The sequence below is a fragment of the Ictalurus furcatus genome, chromosome 2, assembly GCF_023375685.1.
Source record: "Ictalurus furcatus strain D&B chromosome 2, Billie_1.0, whole genome shotgun sequence".
Classification (NCBI taxonomy): Eukaryota; Metazoa; Chordata; class Actinopteri; order Siluriformes; family Ictaluridae; genus Ictalurus; species Ictalurus furcatus.
The window spans coordinates 35,071,494-35,096,076 of NC_071256.1; the positions used below are offsets into that span (position 1 = coordinate 35,071,494).

The window sequence follows — 24,583 nt, forward strand, 5'->3', positions numbered from 1 at the left end:
CCCCTTTAAATTTTGTTTGTATAATCATCAGAGCAACACAGGATGTCTTCGGCATCTTTAGTACGGACGACGGGTCTCACCTTTTTTTCCCCCCCAACTTAAATAAAGTCTTTAGATTGTGATTTTTTTTTTTTGCATTCTTCAGCAGGGAAACAGAACTGAACTCTAGGATGAGGGTCTACGATGCTTCTGTGGGTCCCCCCCGCACGCTCCTTCGTGAGAGGCGACGAGTCGAGCGTTCACATGTTGGTGCTCATTCGCGTTTGGCTGTTGGCGGGTGTCAGTTCACCTTGGCTACCTTCTCTCGGAGGAGACTGCAGGGGATAAGAGTGGAGATTAGTTACGTACCGATAATTCACATGATTTACTGCGATATGATATTCAGCACACACCCTGTTGTTAGAGTGGTAAATGGTCTGCACTTAACTTTAGCAGTTCTACAAAGCGCTGTACATTCACACACACACACACACACCAATGGGAGCAGAGCTGCCATGCAAGGCGCTAGCTTGCCATCGGGAGCAACTTGGGGTTCAGTGTCTCACCCAAGGACATGTGGTTTCATGGGGGTCAGGAATCAAACCACCAACCCTACGATTAGTGGACAACCCGCTCTACCACCTGAGCCACAGCCGCTATAGTGACCATTTGTAACATTCAGTCCTACTGTGGTTACCATTCAAAGGGAGGATGTCTATGTAGTTTCAAAACATTTAATTAACCAATCGGGATCATGCACCCCGCCATTTCTGTTTGAAAAGCGTTCGCCCTTTCCTTAGTAGATCATGAAATTGAATACTGACAATGCCAGAGAGAGTCAAGAGAGTTAAACTGACCGTGCTCTCTAGGTGGGAAGGGGAATACATACTCACTCACTCTCCATGTCGGTCACAGCAACACTAGCGCCGCCTATGAGCTCAAGTATACGGAAGAGGGCGGATAGCACTTTTCTCAGAGTGTGCTACGCTGGTCGAAAAGACATGGTAGCTGGCTTCACGTGTCTCCGAGGAACATGCATCAGCCTTCATCCTCCCTGGTCAGTAAATGTTGTGCAATTTTAGTCACCGTGCGCATTAGGACCGGCATCTTCTCTGATGTGCATCCCGATATTTCCGTTTAATATTTATGATGAGCTCCAGCTTTTCTTACACAACTAGGCACCAGAGGTAATAGCATCCAAAGCACGTGGGAAACTACATACCTTCGAAGCATGGTTAATTGACAGTCCAAAAAGTTACACTAAATCAGTAGGATGCGTTACGGTGCACGTGTCGAGCACATGGCCCGCTGCCTCGTTTCATTCGGCTCACGTGAGCTTGGACAACATTAATACTGACGCACTACTGCTCAGCTTTTTCACACTATCCGGAAGATCTGTAGCGTAGCCGGAACAGTTAGCGTAAACCGCTGTAAACGTAGAGTGTACTCCGGTTTTTACCTGAAACGTGGGTTATAGTCACACTCGCACACACCGAACACGATTTTGTGTCATTATAAAATAAACGTATTCAACTGTAATGTTTTATTCGTTTCTATATGGTCTCGTGAAGAGTGTATCGGGATGTGTATCGTATCGTATCGTGCCGTTAGCGCATCATCACATGCCTACTAACTGCTCTTATTATATACAAAAACAAAAAAGGTGTGAAGACAGAAAGAGAGAGAAAAATCAAATGGAGGTGAGGAACGGAGGCAAGATGAGAGGTGTTGAGGTGATTGAGAACAGACGGAGTGATGGTGTAGAGAGGTTACGGCGTTACCTTAACATGGATCTGGTTACGTAGTACTGCTGCTCTCAGGATCATGGCTTTGGTTCGTCTCTGAAACTCCTTCCCCATTTGCAGCGATTTCTCGAACGTAGTGCTCCTCTGATCTACATCACGTGCATACAAGATCTACACACACGCGCACACACACACACCGTCAAATGTTTAGACACACTCATTCTTTATTTTCCCCCCACATTTTAGAATAATAATAAAGTCATCAAAACTCTGGAGTAACACAAGTGGAACTATGGGAATTATGTCATGATAAAAAAAATCCCAAATAAATCAAAATAATTTAATATTTTAGCATCTTCAAAGTCGACGCCCTTTTCGTCTAGAATTTCCAGAAAATGTATTCTTGGCGTGTTCTCGAGCGATTTCTTGAGGAATTTCCCCGAGATGATTTTTAAACAGTATTAAAGGAGTCCACACCGACGCCGGACTCTTATCGCCTGCTTTTCGGGATTATTTCGCTCCGAGTCGTCCGTTTAAATAAAGATGATTTTTTGGAAATAAAATTAGTTTTCTAATGAAAGAAATTAATATGTCGGCACGATTATAGTTTTGTCAACAACACCGATTTCAAACAATTAAATCATACACCTTCAGATCAAAAGGTTTAGAAGATCGTGAGAAACATTTCAGTCGGGTGTCCACAAACTTTTGACTGGTAGTGTACTTATATGTAGAACTTACAATCATCTTTTTCTAGGATCGATACATTTTTAAAGATTCCCGGTTATTGCGGTGTTTGATGTTCAGGTGTAAAGAAATTATGGGATGTCAGACAACCCGAGTCATATGGTTGTTCAGAGTAGTTTACTGCAACCAATCAGCGTCGTCGCTCCACAGTGTCATAAAGAACTTCAAAACTCGCTTTTCAAATCGGCTTGGCAACGATAACAGAATGGAGTGACTGAGGTGTGTGTGTGTGTGTGTGCAGGCATACCTTGCTGTGAGAGTCGATACGAGCGTTGATCAGTCCCTCCAGGATCAGCTGAGTGAGTTCATCTTCCAGCGCCGCCACTGTGGTGTTAAACGCCAACGCCATCTTATTCATATCTGCAGACACGTACGGACTGAAGTACTGCACGGAGGGAAACACACACACACACACACACACACACAATGTGTAATGACAATTTACCTTGCTATAATGTTAAGATTTCAGACCGGGTATAAACAGTGCAATATGTTTATTTGTTTATTTACCTGTATGAGGGCTCTGTTCCTGATCTGTGTATACAGTGTTCTTACATGTGGAGCCAGATACATGTCTAGGAGGAGATTATCCTAAAACACAAAACACCACGGCATCTTCACTGTCCGTTCAGTGTAACGTACACTTCCCCGTACACATTACAACGAGGAACAACTTACCTTCATTTCGTCCAGCATCTTAAGACAGGACGCGTACTTCGACTCGTAAAACTTGAAGATAATATCACGCACTTGGGGTTCCAACTCTAAAAATAACTTAAAGGAGCTGCAAAGGAAGGCGCGACGTTATGTTAATCACGTACTGTCATTATGTACAGGTAAAAGAAGTACGCTTAATCTTCTAGCAATGAAACTGTGCAAACGGCTAAGACGACACGTTTGTCCGTACCTGCTAGAGATGACGTTACGCTGCAGCTCCTGCCTGTCGAACGTAGCCAAAGCGCAAAGTCCTCCGTAAACTGCTACGTTACTAGGGGAAAGAAGCTGCGAGAGCAGAGGAAAAGTGTTACCAGCTCACGTTCTACCCAAACTACCATTTTAATACAACACCACACCCAGCGAGTACCACTAGTTTTCCAAAGTAACGCAAAAACACCGCGCTTAAGTACTTTTAAAGGTTATTAAGTAAAAAGCCGAACCTCGGGGAAATCGCAGTGGTCGAAAGAGGCCTGCAGGAAGCACTTGGCAGCAGGTTTATATTTTCTCGAGGCGAGTTCTGCCAATCCTGAGGTGAGAAACAAAATCTGATTACAGCTCAAAGAGTGATTGGATTTTTTTTTTTTTTTATTTTATTTCTGTCAGTCCCAGTAAAGGAGGTATATAATTCTCTACGCTTGTCCGTTCTAGAGGAGGAGGTGTGGCCTCTGTGCCCATAAGTGCTAAAGAAGGAGGCGTGGCACCTGTGCCCGTCAGTCGCAGAGAAGGAGACGTGGCCTATATGCCTGTCAAACTTAGAGAAGATGATGTGGCCTCTGCGCCTGTCAGTCCTAGAGAAGGAGGCGTGACCTCTGAGGCCATCAGTCCTAGAGAAGGAGGAATGGCCTCTGCCCCGTCTGTACTTGAGAAGGACACGTGGTCTCTGTGCCTGTAAGTCCTAGAGAAGTAGATGTGGTCTCTGTGCCGTTGAGTCCTAAAAAAAGGAGGCATGGCCTCTGTACCAGTCAGTCCTAGAGGAGGCGTGACCTATATGCCCATCAGTCCTATAGAAGGAGGCGTGACCTCTGACACCATCAGTCCTAGAGAAGGATATGTGGCCTATATGCCTGCCAGTCCTAGAGAAGGTGGCGTGACCTACATGCGCATAAGTCCTAGTGAAGTAGGCGTGGTATCTGTGCCTGTCAGTCCTAGTGAAGTAGGCGTGGTATCTGTGCCTGTCAGTCCTAGTGAAGTAGGCGTGGTATCTGTGCCTGTCAGTCCTAGTGAAGTAGGCGTGGTATCTGTGCCTGTCAGTCCTAGTGAAGTAGGCGTGGTATCTGTGCCTGTCAGTCCTAGTGAAGTAGGCGTGGTATCTGTGCCTGTCAGTCCTAGTGAAGTAGGCGTGGTATCTGTGCCTGTCAGTCCTAGTGAAGTAGGCGTGGTATCTGTGCCTGTCAGTCCTAGTGAAGTAGGCGTGGTATCTGTGCCTGTCAGTCCTAGTGAAGTAGGCGTGGTATCTGTGCCTGTCAGTCCTAGTGAAGTAGGCGTGGTCTCTAACCCCAACACAGACTGTTTGCATAATTCTAAATCATAACATATTGCATCATAGCTTCACTGAAGAACCGGACTGTCTGCTTTAAATCTTTCACACCTTGGATACCTTGGGCTCACGTACACATCTTTCAGAGTAAATTGATCGACTGACTCGGCAACTTATCGGTCCTGCATAAACGATATAAACATGAGGAGAACAGCGTACCTGCAGCACATTTTAGTTTGGTGAGAACAGCTTGGTTTTGACTATCTCTCTCCCCTCGTTGCTGTGAAAAAAAAAAAAGAAAGAAAGCAAGACATTTTTACAGCTCCTCCTTCACATTATTATCTATAACATCTGAGCTGACCGGCAGCTGTCACCAACCTCTGCTATCTCTGGAGTGGATTCAGCCTTGCTGACATAGCTAAGTACATGAGACCAGTTTTGGAGGTAAACGCTAACCTGTAAGGAAACAGATTCGCACACATTTCACGTATGATACATAATAATTAATACGAAGGTTTAATATCAGGAGGTTCACTCCAACATCCCAGGCATTACTAACGTGAAAACAGAGAGCTCGTTAACAGATCTCCGCTCACCTTGATTACGTTAAGACACATGTTGATGACGTGCTTGGCGCTTGTGCAGTAGTCTCTGGCTCGGGAATAACACTTCAGCGCGTTGCTGAGGTCACCACAGTCCAGGTAATGATCTCCAAGGTCATCGTGACCCCTCCTAAACACACCACAGAGCTTCTCGTTTAGCAAGTCCGCTGAACAAGGCCGTCAACTATTCAACTCTGTGCTGGCAGTCGATTGAAGTTACTCTGGATGAAAATGTTTGCCGAACAAATATGCGAATGTGCAGTGAAGTAATTACCAAAAAGCGTGAAGGACTGAACACAATAGGATGTTTCCATAGGACAAGAAGGGCTAACAGAAACTATTAAAGTATATGCATTATTAGGAAATGAAATCTATTATACGGATTAAAATAAGTGTTTTGTAAATGCATTCCTCTGTTTAATCACATTTTATTGGATACCATCTGCCATGAAGAGAAACAGGATTCGCCAACTGAGATGATGCATTTCCCTCCCGTTTTCACCAAATAACTGCACTATATGCACAAAGATATGGCGGTGAGAGACTCGATGAAGTAACTGATGGAGTTGACTGCAAAAAAAGATACACCAGAGCCATATCTCCCTGCAGGTCTTGCCTGGTTTCCCACTGAAGCTAAGCAGGGTAGAGCCTGGCCAGTACCTGGATGGGAGACCTCCTGGGGAAACCTTAGTGGAAGTGGTATTTTTGAAGCCAGCAGGTGGCGCTCACCCTGTGGTCTGTGTGGGGCCTAATGTCTCAAAGAACGACGTCATAGCTTGACATGTTACCGAGAAACCAAAAAAATCCTCTGTCCTGAAGACTTGGTTATAAAGCACTGACACTGGAGACTCCTTCCATAAAGGTTAAACAAAACATCTCCTTAGAGAGAAACTCCACAATATTAACGATTACGCATTCTTCTGGTTAAAAAAAACAAACACGCTTTTGATTTGTTTATTATTAGTTTGAGATTATACGAAGCGTCCTGCGTACAAGTCCCTCTGAATGAGCTGTTACTATAGAAACGATGACGTATTAGAAGGAGCGCATCAATACACACCTGTGACTTGCAGCTGCGCTACTAAAAGATCTGATGTTATAGAAAAATAACACACACCTTCTGACCAATCAGATTCAGGAATTCAACAGCGATGTGGTGTGAAAATGTATAAACGATGGCCTGGAGAGGTCGACTGGATCCCGGGTGAGTGTTACTACTATTCACTTTGTACTGCTCTCAGCCGATAGCAATTAAATAAAAAAATAAATAAATGAAAGAAAAACGACAGAATACCTGATGCTTTCTTTGATGGAGTTTCCCTTGTAGTTCTTTAGGTCGGTGTCGAGTTTCTCCAGTTTGAGCAGGGCTTTTTTCCGGGTCGATTCGGCCCAGGCTGTGTCGAGGGGAGGAGGCTCCACTGCTCCTTCAGGAACAGCGTCTGGCACTCCCTGCATTTCCCTGAGGAAAACACACACACACAAACACACACACACACACACCGTTTGTATCTACAAATAACTGGAAAATGTAGAACAATCATTTTGACTGCATTTTATTTTGAACCATCCTTTCAGCCCTCTTATTAAAAATACACTTTGTAATCTTTTGTAACATTTTAGATAGATAGATAGATATAGAGATAGATAGATAGATACAGAGATAGACAGATAGACAGATATAGAGAGATAGATAGAGAGATAAATAGATAGATAGAGATCGATAGAGACAGACAGATAGAGATATATATATATATATATAGAGAGAGAGATAGATAGAGAGAGATCGATAGAGAGATAATAGAGATAGAGAGATATATACAGAGATAGATAGAGATCGATAGAGAGAGATAGATACAGATAGAAATAGATAAGAATAAACAGAGAGATAAATAGATAGAGAGATAGATAGATATATAGAGAGATAAATATATATATATATATATATATATATATATATATATATACATATATATATATATATATATAGAGAGAGAGAGAGAGAGAGAGAGAGAGAGAGAGAGAGAGAGATAGAGATAGATAAGAATAAGATAGATAGATAAACAGAGAGATAAATAGATAGATAGAGAGATATTTATATAGAGAGAAAGAGATAGATAAGAATAAGATTCTACAACATCCATAATGCGTAGCCAGTTCTTTCCTGGAACACGCTCATGTTTTATTCCTGAAACATGATTAAGTTAAGGTTCAGCGATATTCTGTAATAGAGGGAAGTATAGACGATTTACAGGAGCTGCTCTTGCCTTGTGGCTTCAGTGAGCTTGCGATGGATCTCTTCGTAAACGTCGACGTTAAATGTTCTTTGGACAAAAGACAAGGCCATCTTCAGAGCTTCCACGCGTAACTGGGGGCAGTGATCAGCGATGAACTGCAGCCGCTCGATCCTCATCAGCCCGCTGTAGCTGGACGCGTACTGCTCCAGATCCTGTAGGAGGAACGAAAACTTCAAACGGATGTGGGGGGGGGGGGGACAAAAAAAACAACACACATACTGGCAAGGTGATAAAGTAACCAGAGACCGTTCGTTCCATGTGGCGCTGCAATTGGACAACACGCGCTTACGCGGCTTCATTATGGTGGAGAAAAACGTCCCACGATTCTCAACTCACTCAGATTTTACAGTTTACCTGCGCCCGTTTTCATAAACCTCATTTTCGACGCGGTACGGTGTAATTCCAGCTGTGTATCGAGCTCCGATAAAGCACACCACATGCCAGTTTTCTACCTAACCACACTGTTTCAAAAAAAAAAAAAAAAAAAAAAAAAAAAAAAAAACGCACCAATAGGCTTGTGAGATATTGATTTTTCAACATCTGCCAGTGACTTTCCATTTGAAAATATCCATGCAATATAACAATGCAAGCGTCCAGAACCAACTGCCTCAATCAATCAATCAATAAATAAATAAAGAGACAGGAAAATGAGCATTTCCATGGTTTCGGGTTTAAGGAGAGCAGACGAGTGCATAAAAATATTATTAGCTGAGCGGTTATGCACTGCGGTACGGTAAATTTTTAGGTGCTTCTACAGCAATGCATGGTAAACTGTAATAAATATATAAACAAACAGAAGTCACGTGTCCCCCCACCCCCCCACAGACGCTTCCCTAAAAAGAAAATATACAGTGAAGCCAACGTTAAATACATACATACTTGTCTAATGTTGGCTAAGTCAAGCACACGTTGCCAGATTTTATTATATACGCTCGAAACGTTCTCTTTTAAAGTTCGCAGAAAGCGAGGCACTCGAGAGTAAAATGCGAAGAAGGCGGAGCTTCTAGAAAGCGTCGTTTAATACCGGGAAGTTAAAAACACAGGTACAGACCATTCCACATTCGTGTGCGACTCATCTCCTGTTTTATCGTGGAGAAAAGAAACCACATCTTTGGCGTATATTTGAGTGATAACTCGCACAATGTAAAGGTTGGCATATCTGGTGCTATATGATATAATATAACACAATCAGATAATATAATCAGAGTAAACGTCACTGGATATCGTTGTGAGCTAGCGGATCTAAAAGCAGGAATGGGGTTTAATTATGTTTTAAACCTTGTCACCTTCTTACAGTGCTTAAAGCTTTGACCAAAATGTAGGAAAAGAAAATCCAAGAATGATTAAACCTGCAATCGAAGAACATATCACACCATGTTTTATTTCTTGTGATTAGATTTACTCGAGGTGTACTCAACACGTACCAGGGTTGGATTTTCCACGACGTAGTTGGTGTCAGGAGCATTCTGCTGGTCTTCCTGAGGGTCAGCATCGATCTGCATGGGCTCTACCGACCCCTGCGCGAGAACAGAACAGAACAGCACTGCGGTCAGAGCGACGCACTTTAAGTCAGGCGTTAATGTCAATCTTTAAATATGACAGAGAGAGAGAGAGACTGCAAAGAATCCAGTAGTAGCAAGTCACAGGGATTAGTTTAATGAACCACAGCTACTCAAGATTATAACAATTCAATTCAATTTGTATAGCGCTTTTAACAATGTCTCAAAGCAGCTTTACATAAACATATAAACACAGGATACAGATTTTAAGTGTGTGAATTTATCCCTATTGAGGGATAAAACTCCCTGAGATGATATGAGGAAGAAACCTTGAGAGGAACCGGACTCAGAAGGGAACCCGTCCTCATCTGGGCAACGACGGATAGTGTGAACGTAAAGGAAAGTTCATTATGGTTCATAAGTCCATAACAGGTGTCCATTTACGACATCTAGACTACGATGACACGCTACAGTACGTTAAGATATTCTTTACCTGTATCCATGAGAGACATACACACACTAATGTACTCTTCCACCTCACCAATATTTACTGCAGATTTAGTTTAGTGAAAGTTTTCTAGCGAATGCTGTTGAAACATCTATCTTGAGTGCTGCAGAGTCTTCTTCTGGCCCTGATGATTTGATTGCCTAATTTTACACATTTTGCTCCGATATTTTAGACTCCATTGCCCCTTTAAAGCTGAAGCAACCAAATCGTAAATCTTATTACTGGCTCGACGATGGTACTCGTTCTCTCAGACAGGCTTGTCGTAGAGATGAGCGGAGATGGAAGCATGATCAGTTAACTGTGTCCTTCCAGATTTTTAAAGATTGTTTGTTTAAGCAGCAAAGTCAGCTAGGTCTAGGTATTTCTCTGACTTAATTGCTACACACTGTCACAGACCGAACATCTTATTCACCACGATAAATTCAATTATTAATCCGAGTTGCCAATTCCATAGGGAACCCTCGGCTGAACTTTGTGAGAAGTTTTTAAACAATTTTGCTGATGAAGTAATTACCATTCGTTCTTCCTTCACTTCGCATTTATCAGACCTGTCCCCGAATTCACTGGCTTTACCCTGTTCATTTGATCAATTTGAACACGTTTCTCTAAAGGAACTGTGTGATCTGGTTAACCAGATGAAAATATCATCCACGCCACTTGATGTTGTTTCCGCTGTGCTTATGAAAGCAACCTTTTCTGAAATTGGCCCCAGTATCCAAGTGTTGATAAATTCTTCTTTGGATGCAGGGGTGGTCCCAAATTGTTTTAAGCATGCTATTGTTCAACCTTTGCTTAAGAGACAGGGTTTGGATGAAGCTTGCCTTAATAATTATCGGCCCGTCTCTAAGCTACCGTTTCTGTCAAAGCTGCTAGAGAAAGTGGTACAATCTCAATTGCTCCTGTTTTTAAACTCAGCTATGTTATTTGAACCTTTACAATCTGGTTTCACTGCTTTTCATAGCACGGAGTCTGCTTTGTTAAAAGTGTCCAATGACATTTTACTCACAGTGGATGCTGGTAAAAATACTGTGTTGATGCTACTAGATCTTACAGCTGCCTTTGATAGAGCATAACATACTTCTCTGGTGCTTAGAGCATCTGTTTGGTATCAAGGGCACCGCCCTACAATGGCTCAGCTCATATCTTAAGGACAGGTCTTTCTCGGTAGTGTTGGGTAATTTCTGCTCTTCTTCTAGTCCTATTATTAGTGGTGTTCCTCAAGGCTCCATTCTGGGCCCACTTCTTTTTAACTTATATATGTGGCCGTTGGGGAATATCATTAGGGCTCACAATGTCTCTTTTCATTTAAATGCTGATGATACCCAGTTGTACATTCCTTTGAAATCTGGCGACTCCATTCAGCCATTGTTGGACTGTCTGGATGACATTAAAAAATGGTTGACAAATAATTTCCTCCGACTTAATGAAGACAAAACTGAAATAATTGTTTTTGGCCCCGAGATTGAGAGATGGTCTCATTAACGAGCTCCATAAACACTTCCCCTCAATTTCTTCCCAGGTTCAGAACCTTGGCTTCATTCTGGACTCAGAATTATGCTTAACCAAGCAGATAAATTCGGTCGTTAAGACTAGTTATTAAACTACGGATTATTTCGAAACTCAAAACATTTTTGTCTTTCCAGGATTTGGAGAAGGTTATTCATGCTTTTATTACTTCTCGCTTAGATTACTGTAATTCATTATACTTGGGTCTTCCTCAGTCATCTCTGGCTCGTCTTCAGATGGTTCAGAATGCAGCTGCAAGGCTGTTGAGCAGGGCAAAGAAGTTTGATCGTGTCACCCCAATTTTAGCATCGCTTCACTGGCTCCCAGTCCGTTTTAGGATTCGGTTTAAGGTTCTGATGTTTGCTTTTAAAACTCTTAATAATCAAGCTCCTTCGTATCTCGTATCGCCTTCTTAATCCACGTTCATCAAACAGATGTCTAAGATCTTCTGATAGGTTTCTTTTGCATGTCCCTCGTTCCCGGTTAAAAACAAAGGGGGATAGAGCTTTTGCTGTTGCTGCCCCCGTCTACGGAATCAACTGCCACTGGACATCCGCCTTGCACCTTCTATTACCACTTTTAAAAATAGGCTTAAAACATCTCTCTTCTGCCAGGCTTTTTGATCAAATTTTTAATTGTTTAAACAAAATTTTTTTTATTGATTTTTTCTATTGTCTGCTTTTATTTGGTCTAATTCTGTTTCTATTTTACTTGCTGTACTCTGTTCAGCACTTTGGTCAGCGTTGCTGTGCGAAACGTGCTATACAAATAAATTTTACTTACTTACTTACTAACTAGATGAATTTGGCTTCTCTGAGGTTTATTGCGATATTTCGGTTACGTATTCATTATAACACGCTATTTACATGCCAGGAGGTAGTAGCATGTAGTAACTGCCTCGAAGCGTGCTGTTCACTGCTCAGCTTTTTCGCGCGACCCAGAATTCAGAGCAAATCCGCAGAGTAGCCGGCCCAAGGGCGGTACCTGTAAACCTCGGTGCGGTACTGCACTCGGGTTTCAACCGACGCTGGCTCACTTAAACGCGGGGGTGTAAAACCCATGCGCTGCGCTTGATGCTTGTCACACCCGCGTGCCGTCTAAAACAATTTGTGTGCTACGCTGGCGATGGTTTCCTAATCTGTACGGTTAAACAGGTGAGCGTGACGTTCTCGTGCATGTCAGGTGGCGGTCAGACAGCGGTAAGAGCGGTGACAAATTTATTATGTAATTACTATTATTACAATGAAAAAGATTAAAATAACGATAGGGGAAAACGACACCTTAGAAATAATATCACATGATCGACTTTTGTTAAAATACGATGTACTGATATTGCAGTTTCGTCATAATATATTAATGTCTATTAAAATGTACAAGATAAACGTATTCAAATTTGACATTTTATTCGTCCGTCAGTTGGTTTACATGGACGACAATAATCCGATATGAACCCGATTAAGACGATACTCTGATTAAGAAACTAGCATGTAAACAGAGATTACTGATAATCCGATTAAGGTCATACTCGAAGTAAACACAAATGGAATTAAGACGTGTGGAGTATTCCTGTTTTAGTCGCATTATCGGTGTGCGTTACAGACATGTACACACCTTAATCACACTATTAACGTCGTGTGGGAGTTTTCACCGCATTTTGCGACAGGACACGTGCTCACACGGCAGCGCTCAACCGTTTGACGGCAAACGAGAGAGCACGGCTGCGTGCGAAACCGTGTACTTACCTGCTATATAGTAGGAGAAATACATGCATCTCAGCTACTATATAGACGGTAAGTACGCGGTTTGGGACGCAGCCCACGGCTTCAAGCAGTCGTCTATTAGCACTTACAGCACGACAAATAATTAACTGCACTTGAACCTTTCGTAAAATTAAAAATAAAAACACCCAAAACTGTACACGGTCCCATAACGAAGACCAACTGTATGTCGATACGTGAAATTCTGCAGGGAACGTATGACGGCGTGGCGTGGGGACGTAATGACGTGTGCTGTTAGTCGCTCTGTGTTCTAGAACATGTAAAACAGGAACATGAAAGTATTCTATTTCAAGTATTCTATTCTAAAAGTGACTCATGTAAACACCTTAATCACAATACTGGCTTATTCACAATAAGGTCAGTAATTAGATTACTGCTGTCCATGTAAACGTAGTTCCTGTCGTCACATGAAGCCTGTATCGGAGTATGTCCCGTATCGTGGCTGTAGTGCATCATCTCACGCCTACGGACTATACACATTGCTGGTCTGAGGAGTTAAATATACACTAACTTATGTGGCACTCATTCATCAGCACCTGTTCATACTGGTCACTTTTTAAGGAAGCGCAAAAATTTTAATAGCAACTGTGTGTTAGAGAGGAATGCCGTGACTTCTGCATTTAAAATGTTTGAAATAAATAAATAAATCGCCAAAGGAGGAGCTTGAGAAATCTTGCGTCTCAGCTGGAAAGAAAAGCTTTTTTGTGACATCATCATAATCATCCATAATAGTGTATTATGCCTTTAATTATTAGATATTACATTGTCTCTGTACATCACGGCGCGAGGGAAAAAAAACCCTCACGGTGTTTACGACGTGTCGGCACACGTTTCCTGTGTCGTAAATATACGCGAGCTCGAGATTCCTCGCTTTCTTCGGCAGATATTGTTGTTTTCTCCCAAACTGAAACATCTCATCTGAGCAAGCAGCTAATGGACAGGGCTTTACGGGTCAGCGAGGGAGCGCTGGAGGAGAGAAAGAAAGGAGGGAGGGAAGAAAACAAGTCCAGGGATCGATACGCACACGCAAGTGCACAAATCAAATCTCGTGAAAGATAAGAGCTATAATCATGACCCGATGGCCACTTTATTTGGTACACCTAGCTATATCTTCAACCCTGTGTCAATCAGATTGAATGACTAGGTAGTGAATCAGTATATAACGTACACGAGTTCGGGGCACTGATGACTCGCTGATTTCCGGCGACATGACGACGTACTCGCGTTGTAAAACGTCACCACTGGCACAAGCAGGACTGATATCTTAATGGTTGATTTGTTTGTTTTTGGTAAATCTTTTTTTTTCCCCCTTCTCCTTTGACTTTGTAATGAGGCTGAAATCTCGGTGTGTCCCGAACGATTACAGATTAATAACCATTTTAAAATGTATACTTGTCTAACGTTAGCCAAGCCGAGATAGATTTCGTTTCACGTTAACGGACTCGAAACGCTCTCCGTTCACCGCGTCAAACCGAGTGGAGACGAAACGAGAGATTATTAAATGTCACACCGGAGCACGGGGCGGGGTTTTCCTTTTAATAAACACCTACACGACTGTCAATCGTTCCAGATCCGGACGTCGAGCTGACGTTTTTATGCGTTTTTGTATTACGATGCTAAAACCGCAAAGCTCCTGTGGCAGGTCTGCACGGTACGGAGGTTACCAGGTAGAGCAGCGATCTTGTTGGGAGTTTTAAACAGCGTACATTTACGCAGTTTTATTACACGCTGCTTAGAGGGTCCGGTAATCGGCGTCGATTTACGCAGGACGGTCTCACAAGCCAGCGGTGACGCCGAGGTGTTTAAAGATGCTGCTCGTCCCAGCATGAGACGCAAGGCCACGTCGGTGACACTGCACTGAGAATGACGCTCCATATACACAAAATCTGCTCAGAGATGGAGGGAAAACGATCGCTAATCAAAGTGGCGTCCGCTTTACGGGCGCGTTTACAATTTCGAAATCGTGTTCGAAATCGGATCGAACCCGTCCATCTTGACAGCTCACGAGTGACCCGTATCGGTCTTTAACGCGAACGCACCGTTTCCCCTGAAACCCTCACGCGGGTTTCTTGGACAGCGAGTTCAAACTCTACTCAGCTTTAAACTTGAATCGATTCCCTAAACTCAAGTACGCCACCGACTTCCTGAATAGACCTGAATCTAGTCGCTGCGTTGTTTTGCTGCGCTGATGACATGCACACGCTGACCGTTCTCGTCCACGTATCGGATACGTCGCTGATTTGAAGTCCTGAAAAAATCTTGTCACGTCACATTAAGGCAGACGAAGCGCATTCAAGCTGTATATACACGACGAATATGTAATGAACGAATGCTTTTGTCATGTTCCTCAAACCATTCCTGACCAGTGTTTGCAGTGTAGCAGCACGCATTATCCTACTGAAAGATGGCACTGTCATAAGGGAATACCGTTGCCATGGAGGCGTGTACTTGGTCTGCGAATGTTTAGGAAGGTGCTACGTGTCAAAGGAACATCCACGTGAATACCAGGACCGAAGGTTTCCCAGAAGAACATCACCCAGAGCATCACACTTCCTCCGCTGGCTTGCCATCTTCACATCGGGCATCCTGGTGCCACCTCTTCCCCAAGTAAGCGACGCACACGCACCAGCATGATGTAAAAGAAATTGTGATCCATCAGACCATGCCATCTTCTTCCATTGCTCCATGGTCCAGTTCTGATGCCCATTGTAGGATCTTTCACTGGTGGACAGAGGTCATCATGGGCACTCTGACCGGTCCGCAGCTACGCAGCTCCATACACATCGCGCTGTGATGCTCTGTGTGTTCTGACACCTTTCTATCATATCCAGCATTACCCTTTTCAGCACTTTGTACTAAAGTAGCTCTCCTGTGAGATCGGATCGGATCAGACGTGCTAGTCTCCGCTCCTCACACGCATCCATGAATCTTGTGCGCCCACGACGTCGTCACTGCTTCATCGGTTTTCCTTCCTTGGACCACTTTTAGTAGGTACGACCCCCTTCATACCAGGAACACCGCATAAAACCTCCGGGTTTTTTTTAGACGCTCAGACTCGGTCGTCTAGACATCACGATCTGTCCCTTATCGAAGTCGCTCAGAACCTTACCATTGCCCATTTTTCCTGCTTCCAACACCTCAACTTTGAGAACTGACCGTTTTCTCGCTGCCCCTTGACAGGTGCATCACTGTAATGAGATCAGCAGTGTTATTCACTTCACCCGGCAGTGGTTTTAAAATATGTTAAGTCATGGCTCGAGTATTTCTGCTAAAATGCACGCAGGATAAAGTTTGGCTTCACGGATATGAGACAATACAGCCATAAACACGTGACCTATGGATCATGTTAAAGACTTCTCTATCTAGCTAAACCGAGCTGATTTAACAGTCAACTCCTCATACATGTACGCGACAAAAGGAGTGATTATAAATATATATATATAAAATAATGCACCCGAAATACTCAATAAGGATTATAACGAATCGCAGATTCATCTTCAACAGTCATCAGTCAGTCAGTTAGTTAGCAACTCAGTTAGCGTACTAGCAAGAGACTCAAATGGACTGCAAATTAGCTTAGCAAGCACCGCTAACACTGCTGTAACCTTCAAAACAACTCAACGAAGGACTAAAACCGTGTCACTATTCACATTTCATGTCTCAAACATCGCATCTAGGATAAACCCGGACACCACAAGGTTAGCATACAGAGCTACAGAGCAAGCTCGTGCTGAGAGCTCGCGCGGATATGCGGCCCGTACTGAGCAGTATTAGCGATTAGCATGACGACCGAAGCTAATGCTAGTAACAAAACACACACACACACACACACACACACACACACACACACACACACACACACACAAAAATAGGGACAGTTTGTTATGCTGAAAGACTCCAAGCGGGACGAGTTGAAATGATATCAACGTGCAGACAGTAGCTGTTTAAATTCTTCCAGGTTCAGTGCGGTTTAAAAAAAATAAAAAAAAGTAATAAAATAACTCCGGAAAATATATCCGAAAGAGTTTTACCTGAAAGTTAAAGACCTGCACGGGCAGAGGCATCTCCTCCTGCTTCTCTGCACAAACCAGCAGCGAGCGAACACAAACACATCCGGGGCATGAGCGTGCGCGTAACCCGGCGCCCTGCGTGATGACGTCAGGAGAGCTGTGCTTCCAAAATATTTGTGTTTTAGGTTTTCCACGAGTGATATTAGGCCAAACCACAAAGTAAAAGGAAAACAGAGTGAAAACGTAAAAATAATTATTATTTCTGGATTTTTTTTTTCTTCTTTTCTGATGAAGGGAAATGAAACTGAAAAGTGAACGAAAGAATAAATGCTTTATTGTTCCTAAAATAAATATAATATTGAACGAATGAACGGAATAAATAAATGACATGTCATACTGAACAAAACAATGTAATTAATAATTATGAATGTATATTTAGCATTTCTGAAATGGTTTATATATATATATATATTAATAAATTACATTTATTATACAAGTACAAATACAAGTATTTTAATTATTTTATTCCATTAAAACTGTAGCCTCTTTCATGCTCCACTGTAAATGCATTGATTGACTGACTGCCCCACTGACAGACTGACTGATTGACTGACTGACCAACCGACTTACCGACCGACCGATTGACTTACCAATTGACTGATTGACCAACCGACTGACTGACCAACTGACTGACTGACCGCTGACTGACTGACTGACCAACTGACTGATTGACTGACCAACTAATTGATTGACCAGTTGACTGACTGACTGACAACTGATTGATTGACTTACCTACTCACTGACTGACCGCTGACCGTCCGATTGGCTGACTGACCAACTGAATAATTAATTACCTGACTGACTGATTGACTTACTGACTGACCAAATGACTGTTGACTGATAGACTGACCAAGGATACATAACCTACATAAGGATGAAATTTCTTACGAGTCTTACTGGTCTCTAAAATCTTCCTGCCAGAGCTTGACTTTGATTTGGCCTTTATATTGAAATCTCTTAATACAATTTTTAAAAAACATTACAAATAGTAATTTTTATTATAGGACTACAGATAAGTTTGTTATTTTAATAGATAGATATCTATTAAATGTAATTTATCTATTAAATCTAATAAATGAAGTAAAAAATGAGAACACATTCAATTCTCTGACTCCAAAAAGAAAAGAAAAAAAAGAAAAAAGATTTGAAAAAAAAAAAAAAAACACAAAACCACTACCACAAAGGGCACACATCCAAATACATTCAAGACTCAATTTTATTAATGCGTATGTTTTAAACTCATATCATACACACAAGAGATTCATTTTAGTAACAATTCAAAAGGGGTTCTGATTGTTATTGTGTCTACAGAAGCCAACTGTAAGGTTAAGGTGGAAATCCACCATCATGTTGTAACACCGAAACACACACGGTATATATATATTTTTTTTACGTCTAACAATTTTGCTCGCTCATATACACACACGCACGCACGCACGTACGCACGCACAAACAAATCATCAAATCATACTCTCAGTAAAACTAAAAGGCAAAAAGGTAGAAACAAAGTTAGACGCATATATTGTCTAAAGTTGAAAATTTGGCATGCTAGCCACACAAAAACAATCCACAATGGCACATTTCAGCTAGTATACTGCAAAATATGAGCAAAATTCAAAAGGACGGAAACAAGTTCCTGTTTACAAAAAAAAAGAAAGAAAGAAAGAAAGAAAAAAAAGACGTTAATTAAATATGCATACAATACTGTAATGTAAAGAACTTGCAAAAAAAGAAAACTTTGGCTAAAAGTGAAATGTACACAGTCTCCACCTCACGCCAAATCAGCCAAGATGTTTGATGTTTGCTTCAGTTTTGCAATGGAGCTACAACGCTAATGTGCTAACTAGCAAAAGGTGTCATTTTAGTAGTTTGGAGCATTTTCTTAATAACTTACCAACAAATCTGAGGTAAAAGTTGACATTCCTGACATTTTTTACTCATTATCCCATTCACTACGACTTCACATTGTCCACATAAAAGACTTCCCAACAACTTGCTAGCTAGTCAGTCATGACTCAATAATTAGCTAGCTTGTAATCAGTGTCTGCTGTTGCTAAGCAACACTGTTAGCCAACTTTAACCACTTAAACAGCAAGTGTGTCATGTTTAAAGCACAAATTCCCAAAAGACATTTGTCCTGAAGAAAAAAAAAAGTGATTCCACTTTCAAAATGGCCGACTGTTGTTGTTTTTTTTTTTTTTTTAGATCTGTGAAAGAATTCTTCTGCTTGTTTTTTTTTTTTTTTAAATAGCTTACAGTGTGTAATACGGTGTCAGAAAGCACATCAGTAAATCTATTATTTCACATACTAAACAACTCTCCAAAGCCATTTTGGGGCCAGTGTGTGATCTTTGTGGTTTTCATAACGCTAAACGAAACACAGATTACTTGTTAGCGGATTAGCCTTCGTAGCTCCAGTGCAGAATGAATGAAAACACAGCTACATTTGCGCCAAGCGGAAAAAAAATCTGTGCACGTTTAATTTTTGGCCAACGTTTTTCTGTAAATTTGATACCCCGGCTGAGCTTCAGACACCGACTGACTTTAAATATACACATTTTAGTAATTACTCTTTCGTTTGTTCTTGTGCTGCAAAACGCCATCACGTACAGTAGTCACACAAACACAGAAATGAAAAGAGCTGTATTCAGTAGGTGATCGTTTTTTTTTTTTGTTTTTTTTTTTAAATGTACTTTACAGTCAAGAACGAGAGAAGGCGTCAATTCGGTCCTCAAGTTATTCACAATATCTATTTACACAGACTTCAGACACGTTCACAGATCAATAAGGAAAGAAGAAGAAAAAAGAAAAAAAATGATGCCCACATTGACACCCCAAAGTGTTAAAAGTGTTAGTGATGAGGAAAATCTCCACAGAGGAATTCAGGAAATGTGTACAGGGGACAGTGTGTGTATTGGACATTCGTGCGTCCTGATTTTTCTGAGCGACAGGCGTCTCTGGGTCAATGTGGGCGGAGCTTATTACTGCACTTTATAAAACGGCATCACTATTTATTTATTTATTTATTTATTTAAGAGTTTCTTTTTTTACATACTGATTTAAAAGACATGATATAACATTTTACCAGCTATGTGAACACTGCTAAAACATTAGCAATCTAGCAGTAGCTACCTGATGTTACGTAGCTAACCAAGTCATTTTTATGCTAGATATTTTATTGTGTAAACAAAGCCAGTAGTATTCGATAGTAAGCTAGCCCAAGTTCGGTAAACTTTTATGATGATGTCATGTGATCAAGTCTGCAACTGAATCATCAAATATAACTTAATATAACTCCGCCCATTTAACTCTGAAACCCCTGCGCGTGTGCCTGTATTCATTCTTTATCAGCTTATCAATTGTTTAACTTTTCGTTACGTCTTATTTATTTATTTTTTTAAACCAATTTTCTACAATCTTTTCTTCATTTTTGGACTTTTCTTTTTTGTAATTATGGACACATATGCGACACTTAGCCTTGAAATAATAGTTTAATTTAATTTGTCCACAATGCAAAATAGTGTGTGTTAAATATCATGATATTTCACAAAACCAAATATTAGCGCATGCAAGGTGCGTATATCAAGGACCTTCTCATTACCACAAATTAAGCACCAATTAAGGCAATCGAGTTCAGAAATAGGGATGAGAGGGAATTTGGCACAATCCCGTGTTTGTGCCTTTCGCTATTTTTATCCCGCTGCGCTATATCTAAAACTCCAGTGTGTGATGGTTCACCTGTCACATTTTTACTCCGTCTCTCCAAAATCGGCCGGTAGGAACTCAGTATGATGACTGTGTGTTGAAGTGAAACACTCCGCACTCTGTGTGAGTGAGTGTGTGTGCGTGTGTGTGTTCTCTTTTAAAACACTGTACACTTCTTCCCTCTCTTCTTGACAGGCGGAGGGCAGAGGACGGCGCGGATGGCCTCGTCGAACACCGTCTTCAGCCCTCTCTGAGTCAGAGCCGAACACTCCAGATACTTCACTGCTCCTGTGAACGCAGCACACATGATGACAATGTTTTTTTTTCCTTTATCAATGATTGACACATCTTTTTTTTTTTTATCCTTTTACAGTTACATTTAACGTTCTGGAACAACACAAATGACTTCCTGTTATTACGTAGGTTATAGCAGCTGTAAACAATCGTTCCTCACTAGTCTCACAAAACACAGCATGTCATATTACCCAGAAAGCTTCCTGCCCGTTACAAAGCGCTGACGCTGGAGACTCCTTCCGGAAACCTCACTGTGTGAATGATTACATGTTTATCTTTGTTGACTAAAAACGCTTTTTTGTTTGTTTTTCAAATTACAGTATTTATTATAAGCCTTAGATTATGTGGAGCAACACGAGTTAATATGAATGAGCTGTTACTATAGAAACGCCATATTAAAAAAAGAGTGCATTAATATAAACCAATGAATTGCAGCTCCACTGCTGTCAGAGCTGTTGTTATAGAAAATTAATCAACAACTTCTGACCAATCAGGTTCAAGAATCCAACAGCACTATGGATTGAAAATAAATACGAACTGTGTAGTGTTTAAGGGTATCCTAACCTATTATGCTGATACTCACTGGGAGTAAAGCGGTCTCTTTGTTCTGATTGGGTGGATTTTGGTGCCCCCCCCCGCCCCCTTCAAAAAGTGCTTAAAAATCACTGAGAAATGAAATGTGCTTTCCAGTACACACTTTCCAGTCCTAGCTAGCATTAACTAATCGACTAGCGTAGCTTGCGCAACAGATCATCATCAGTAATGCGGATAGATTAAAAATCAGTGTAACTCTGGTCTCGAAGAGGTCGTTAGTCTTCGCTGTAACACTGGAGGCGGAAAGTCTAGAGAATTTGAAAGTGGGACGTCACGTCACGTAAAAATGGAGAAATGGGTACAAAATGTTTTGGTTTTTTTTTTTTTAAAGCTTTTACCGATCTCTCTGGCCATGGCGAGACCCTGAGGATAGGTGATAGGGGACAGCTTTTTGTCCCTCAGGCGCTCGATGGTGTCCTTATCGTCTCGCAGGTCCAGCTTGGTTCCCACCAGAATGATGGGTGTGTTGGGACAGTGGTGACGCACTTCAGGATACCACTGCACAGACACACACACACACACACACACACACGGTGTGTCATAACTGTTATAGTTTCATAAGTGCTGTAACACAATTAAGTTACTTTATTTCTAAGTTTACGTCCTGTTGTCCTTACTTCATATTACGTGTAAGAGATAAAGCGTCCAAATTTCGGAAGATTATGAACAATTATGCGTCTCAGAGGGGGTTATTATCTCACTATGTTCTTTTATTAAGTGCATTTCACCATTCAGTTTTTCCTTTGTGTGTGTGTATTTATATTATATATAAATAAAAAACATTACATACATACACACACTCACAAACATATATATAATGTGTGTGTGTATGTATGTAATGTTTTTAAAAAATTTATTTATACATAATGATAATGAGTCTTTATTGATCACATATACGTACGTACAATGAAATTCTTTTCTTCTCATACCCCAGCATGTCAGGAAGCTGGGGGTCAGGATGTAGGGTCAGCCATGACACAGCGCCCCCTGGAGCAGAGAGGGTTAAGGGCCTTGCTCAAGGGCCCAACAGTGGCAGCTTGGCAGGCCTGGAGCTTGAACCCCCGACCTTCCGATCAGTAACCCAGACCGCCAAGCCACCACTGCCCCCACATATATATATATATATATATATATATATATATATATATATATATATATATATATATATATATATATATATATATGTGTGTGTGTGTGTGTGTGTGTATGTATGTATGTGTGTGCGTGTGTGTGTGTGTGTGTGTAGGTATGTATGTGTGTGTGTGTATATATATATATATATATATATATATATATATATATATATATACATACACACACACACACACACACACACACACACATATCTATCTCTATATATATACATATATCTATCTCATATATATATGCGCATGTATGTATGAATATATATATTTTTAAAACATTACATACACACACACAAATAAAAATGAAATACTAACCTTTGCTCTGACATTTTCAAACGAAGCCGGGCTCACCAGTGAGAAGCAGATCAAAAACACATCCTTTAAAAAACAGAAGACAAAAGCAGCGCTCAAATCGTGTTCATTTCAAACACGGTCAGCGAGGGCTGAGACAATATTTCGAAACAGATTATTGGAAAAAAATATATATATTTCAGTATATCTTTTTCGAACTGGCTCTCAGGCTCATCTGGTGAGCAGAATTACGAGATCGTCTTCCCATGCCCAGAATAAGAAAGCCTCAGGAGACAGCTTCCCGAACAACACACTGTTCATCTCAGTAGCACAAAATTCTCCCTACATAGGCAGGCTTATCCTGAATTAAACACCCTTGGAATGACATTTTTAAGTAGCCGTAGTAACAATGTCATACATCTTTAAAAACAAAACAAAAAACAAGACCCACCCTGAACGAGGTGCATATTAATCTTTATAAGTAAGAAACAATGGTAGTAATAAGATTTAGCAGATTCTGCAAGGGGTATGCAAACTTTTGGGCACAACTGTACTTCTATATTGGATTTTGGTTATTAATATGAAGTTGAAAAATGGCGAGTGAGAAAGGAAGCTCTGGCCTTTTTGCTTTTAGGAGATAACGGCGAAACACGGCCGTCATTACTTATGTCTGAAAATGTCTACTTCTTTTTTTTTTTTTTTTTTTGCACCGGTACGGCTAAAAAAAAAAAAAACTATTCACCCTAAATATGTGTTTCAGGGCAGAGCATTTCTTTAAACAGCGCACCGTATCGTCCAACCAATCATCACGCAAAATGATCATACAGTTTAAAATGATTTAGTTCCTGTTTAAAGTCGCAACACGAACTGACTCCGATGAGCCAAAACCTAGAGAACAACCTAGAGAAGAACGCTCTGAGGGAAATGACTCTGTGAACGGCCGGGGAACGTGGAGATTGCGGATTATAGAGACAGTGTAAACCCTAGGGTGGAAGCAGAGAGATGAGTATATATGGGGTTTTACCGTCTGAGGGTAGGAGAGCGGTCGGAGACGGTCGTAGTCCTCCTGCCCCGCCGTATCCCATAATCCCAGGTTCACAGGTTTCCCATCCACCATCACATTGGCAGAGTAATTATCAAACCTGTGAGAAATGGGAGCAATGACACAGAGAACAAATACATAGATGATACTCTCACTCACACACACACACACTCGCTCTCACACACTCACACACAGAGAGGTATGAGGAACATGCAAGCTCACACTGTAGGGATATATTCTCCTGGGAAAGCGTTGGTGGTGTAGCTGATGAGCAGGCATGTCTTACCCACGGCTCTGAAACACACACACACACACACACACACACACACACTTCAGAATTTTTCATCAGAACAAAACACACCACCCGTACAGCAGGACTATGAAGTGTCCGGATGCACAATTAACAACACGCCCGTAACGCTATGATTATAACGCACTCGCAAAATGATCACGGACACTTCGGAACCGTCTTTACATGGAAGGAGTCTCCAGTGTCAGCGCTTTGAAACAGCCAGTACGCTTCGTGCTTTCTCGTCAAACCCGAAATGCCGTTTTTTTGTTTTGTTGATTTTTTTTTTTTTAAAGGAAAA

General features: G+C 41.4%; 2 protein-coding genes across 6 annotated transcripts in view; both read right to left on the minus strand.

Moving 5' to 3' along the window:
• Positions 1-18,953, minus strand: gps1 (G protein pathway suppressor 1). Of its 3 annotated transcripts, none has more exons than XM_053616556.1 (14): positions 18,817-18,953; positions 8,986-9,078; positions 7,517-7,713; positions 6,562-6,726; positions 5,262-5,397; positions 5,044-5,121; positions 4,885-4,945; positions 3,629-3,714; positions 3,379-3,473; positions 3,150-3,255; positions 2,982-3,062; positions 2,719-2,856; positions 1,761-1,895; positions 1-314 (listed from the first exon to the last, which is right to left on the minus strand). In XM_053616556.1, exons 1-14 carry the CDS (start codon positions 18,850-18,852, stop codon positions 240-242), a joined length of 1,482 nt encoding a protein of 493 aa, XP_053472531.1. In that variant the 5' UTR covers positions 18,853-18,953; the 3' UTR covers positions 1-239. The 3 variants fall into 3 exon arrangements, with proteins under 3 accessions (XP_053472531.1, XP_053472522.1, XP_053472512.1); XM_053616547.1 differs by lacking the exon at positions 18,817-18,953 and adding an exon at positions 16,884-17,019 and having other exon boundaries at positions 7,532-7,713; XM_053616537.1 differs by lacking the exon at positions 18,817-18,953 and adding an exon at positions 16,884-17,019.
• The window catches only part of rac3a (Rac family small GTPase 3a), a 13,786-nt gene continuing 7,323 nt past the window's right edge, over positions 18,121-24,583 (minus strand). For 2 of the 3 annotated variants that reach the window (XM_053616570.1, XM_053616583.1), the window contains exons 2-6: positions 24,216-24,287; positions 23,976-24,093; positions 22,976-23,038; positions 21,854-22,013; positions 18,121-20,915 (exon numbers count right to left, since the gene is read on the minus strand). In XM_053616570.1, the coding sequence (XP_053472545.1) occupies positions 20,785-20,915; positions 21,854-22,013; positions 22,976-23,038; positions 23,976-24,093; positions 24,216-24,287 (544 nt within the window). In that variant the 3' untranslated portion in view covers positions 18,121-20,784. The remainder of the gene's footprint in view (positions 20,916-21,853; positions 22,014-22,975; positions 23,039-23,975; positions 24,094-24,215; positions 24,288-24,583) is intronic. The other variant, XR_008384865.1, reaches the window with a different exon arrangement.

Bases quoted from the DNA above. Each gene is read 5' to 3' on its own strand.
- gps1 (XM_053616556.1), bottom strand. From the start codon at position 18,852: ATGTCAGGAATGTCAACTTTTACCTCAGATTTGTTG. The intron at 3,715-4,884 runs GTACGCTGTTCT...TTCTCACCTCAG, and splicing joins CAAACTAAAATGTGCTGCAG to GATTGGCAGAACTCGCCTCG. The intron at 3,063-3,149 runs GTAAGTTGTTCC...TTTGTGTTTTAG, and splicing joins AGATGCTGGACGAAATGAAG to GATAATCTCCTCCTAGACAT.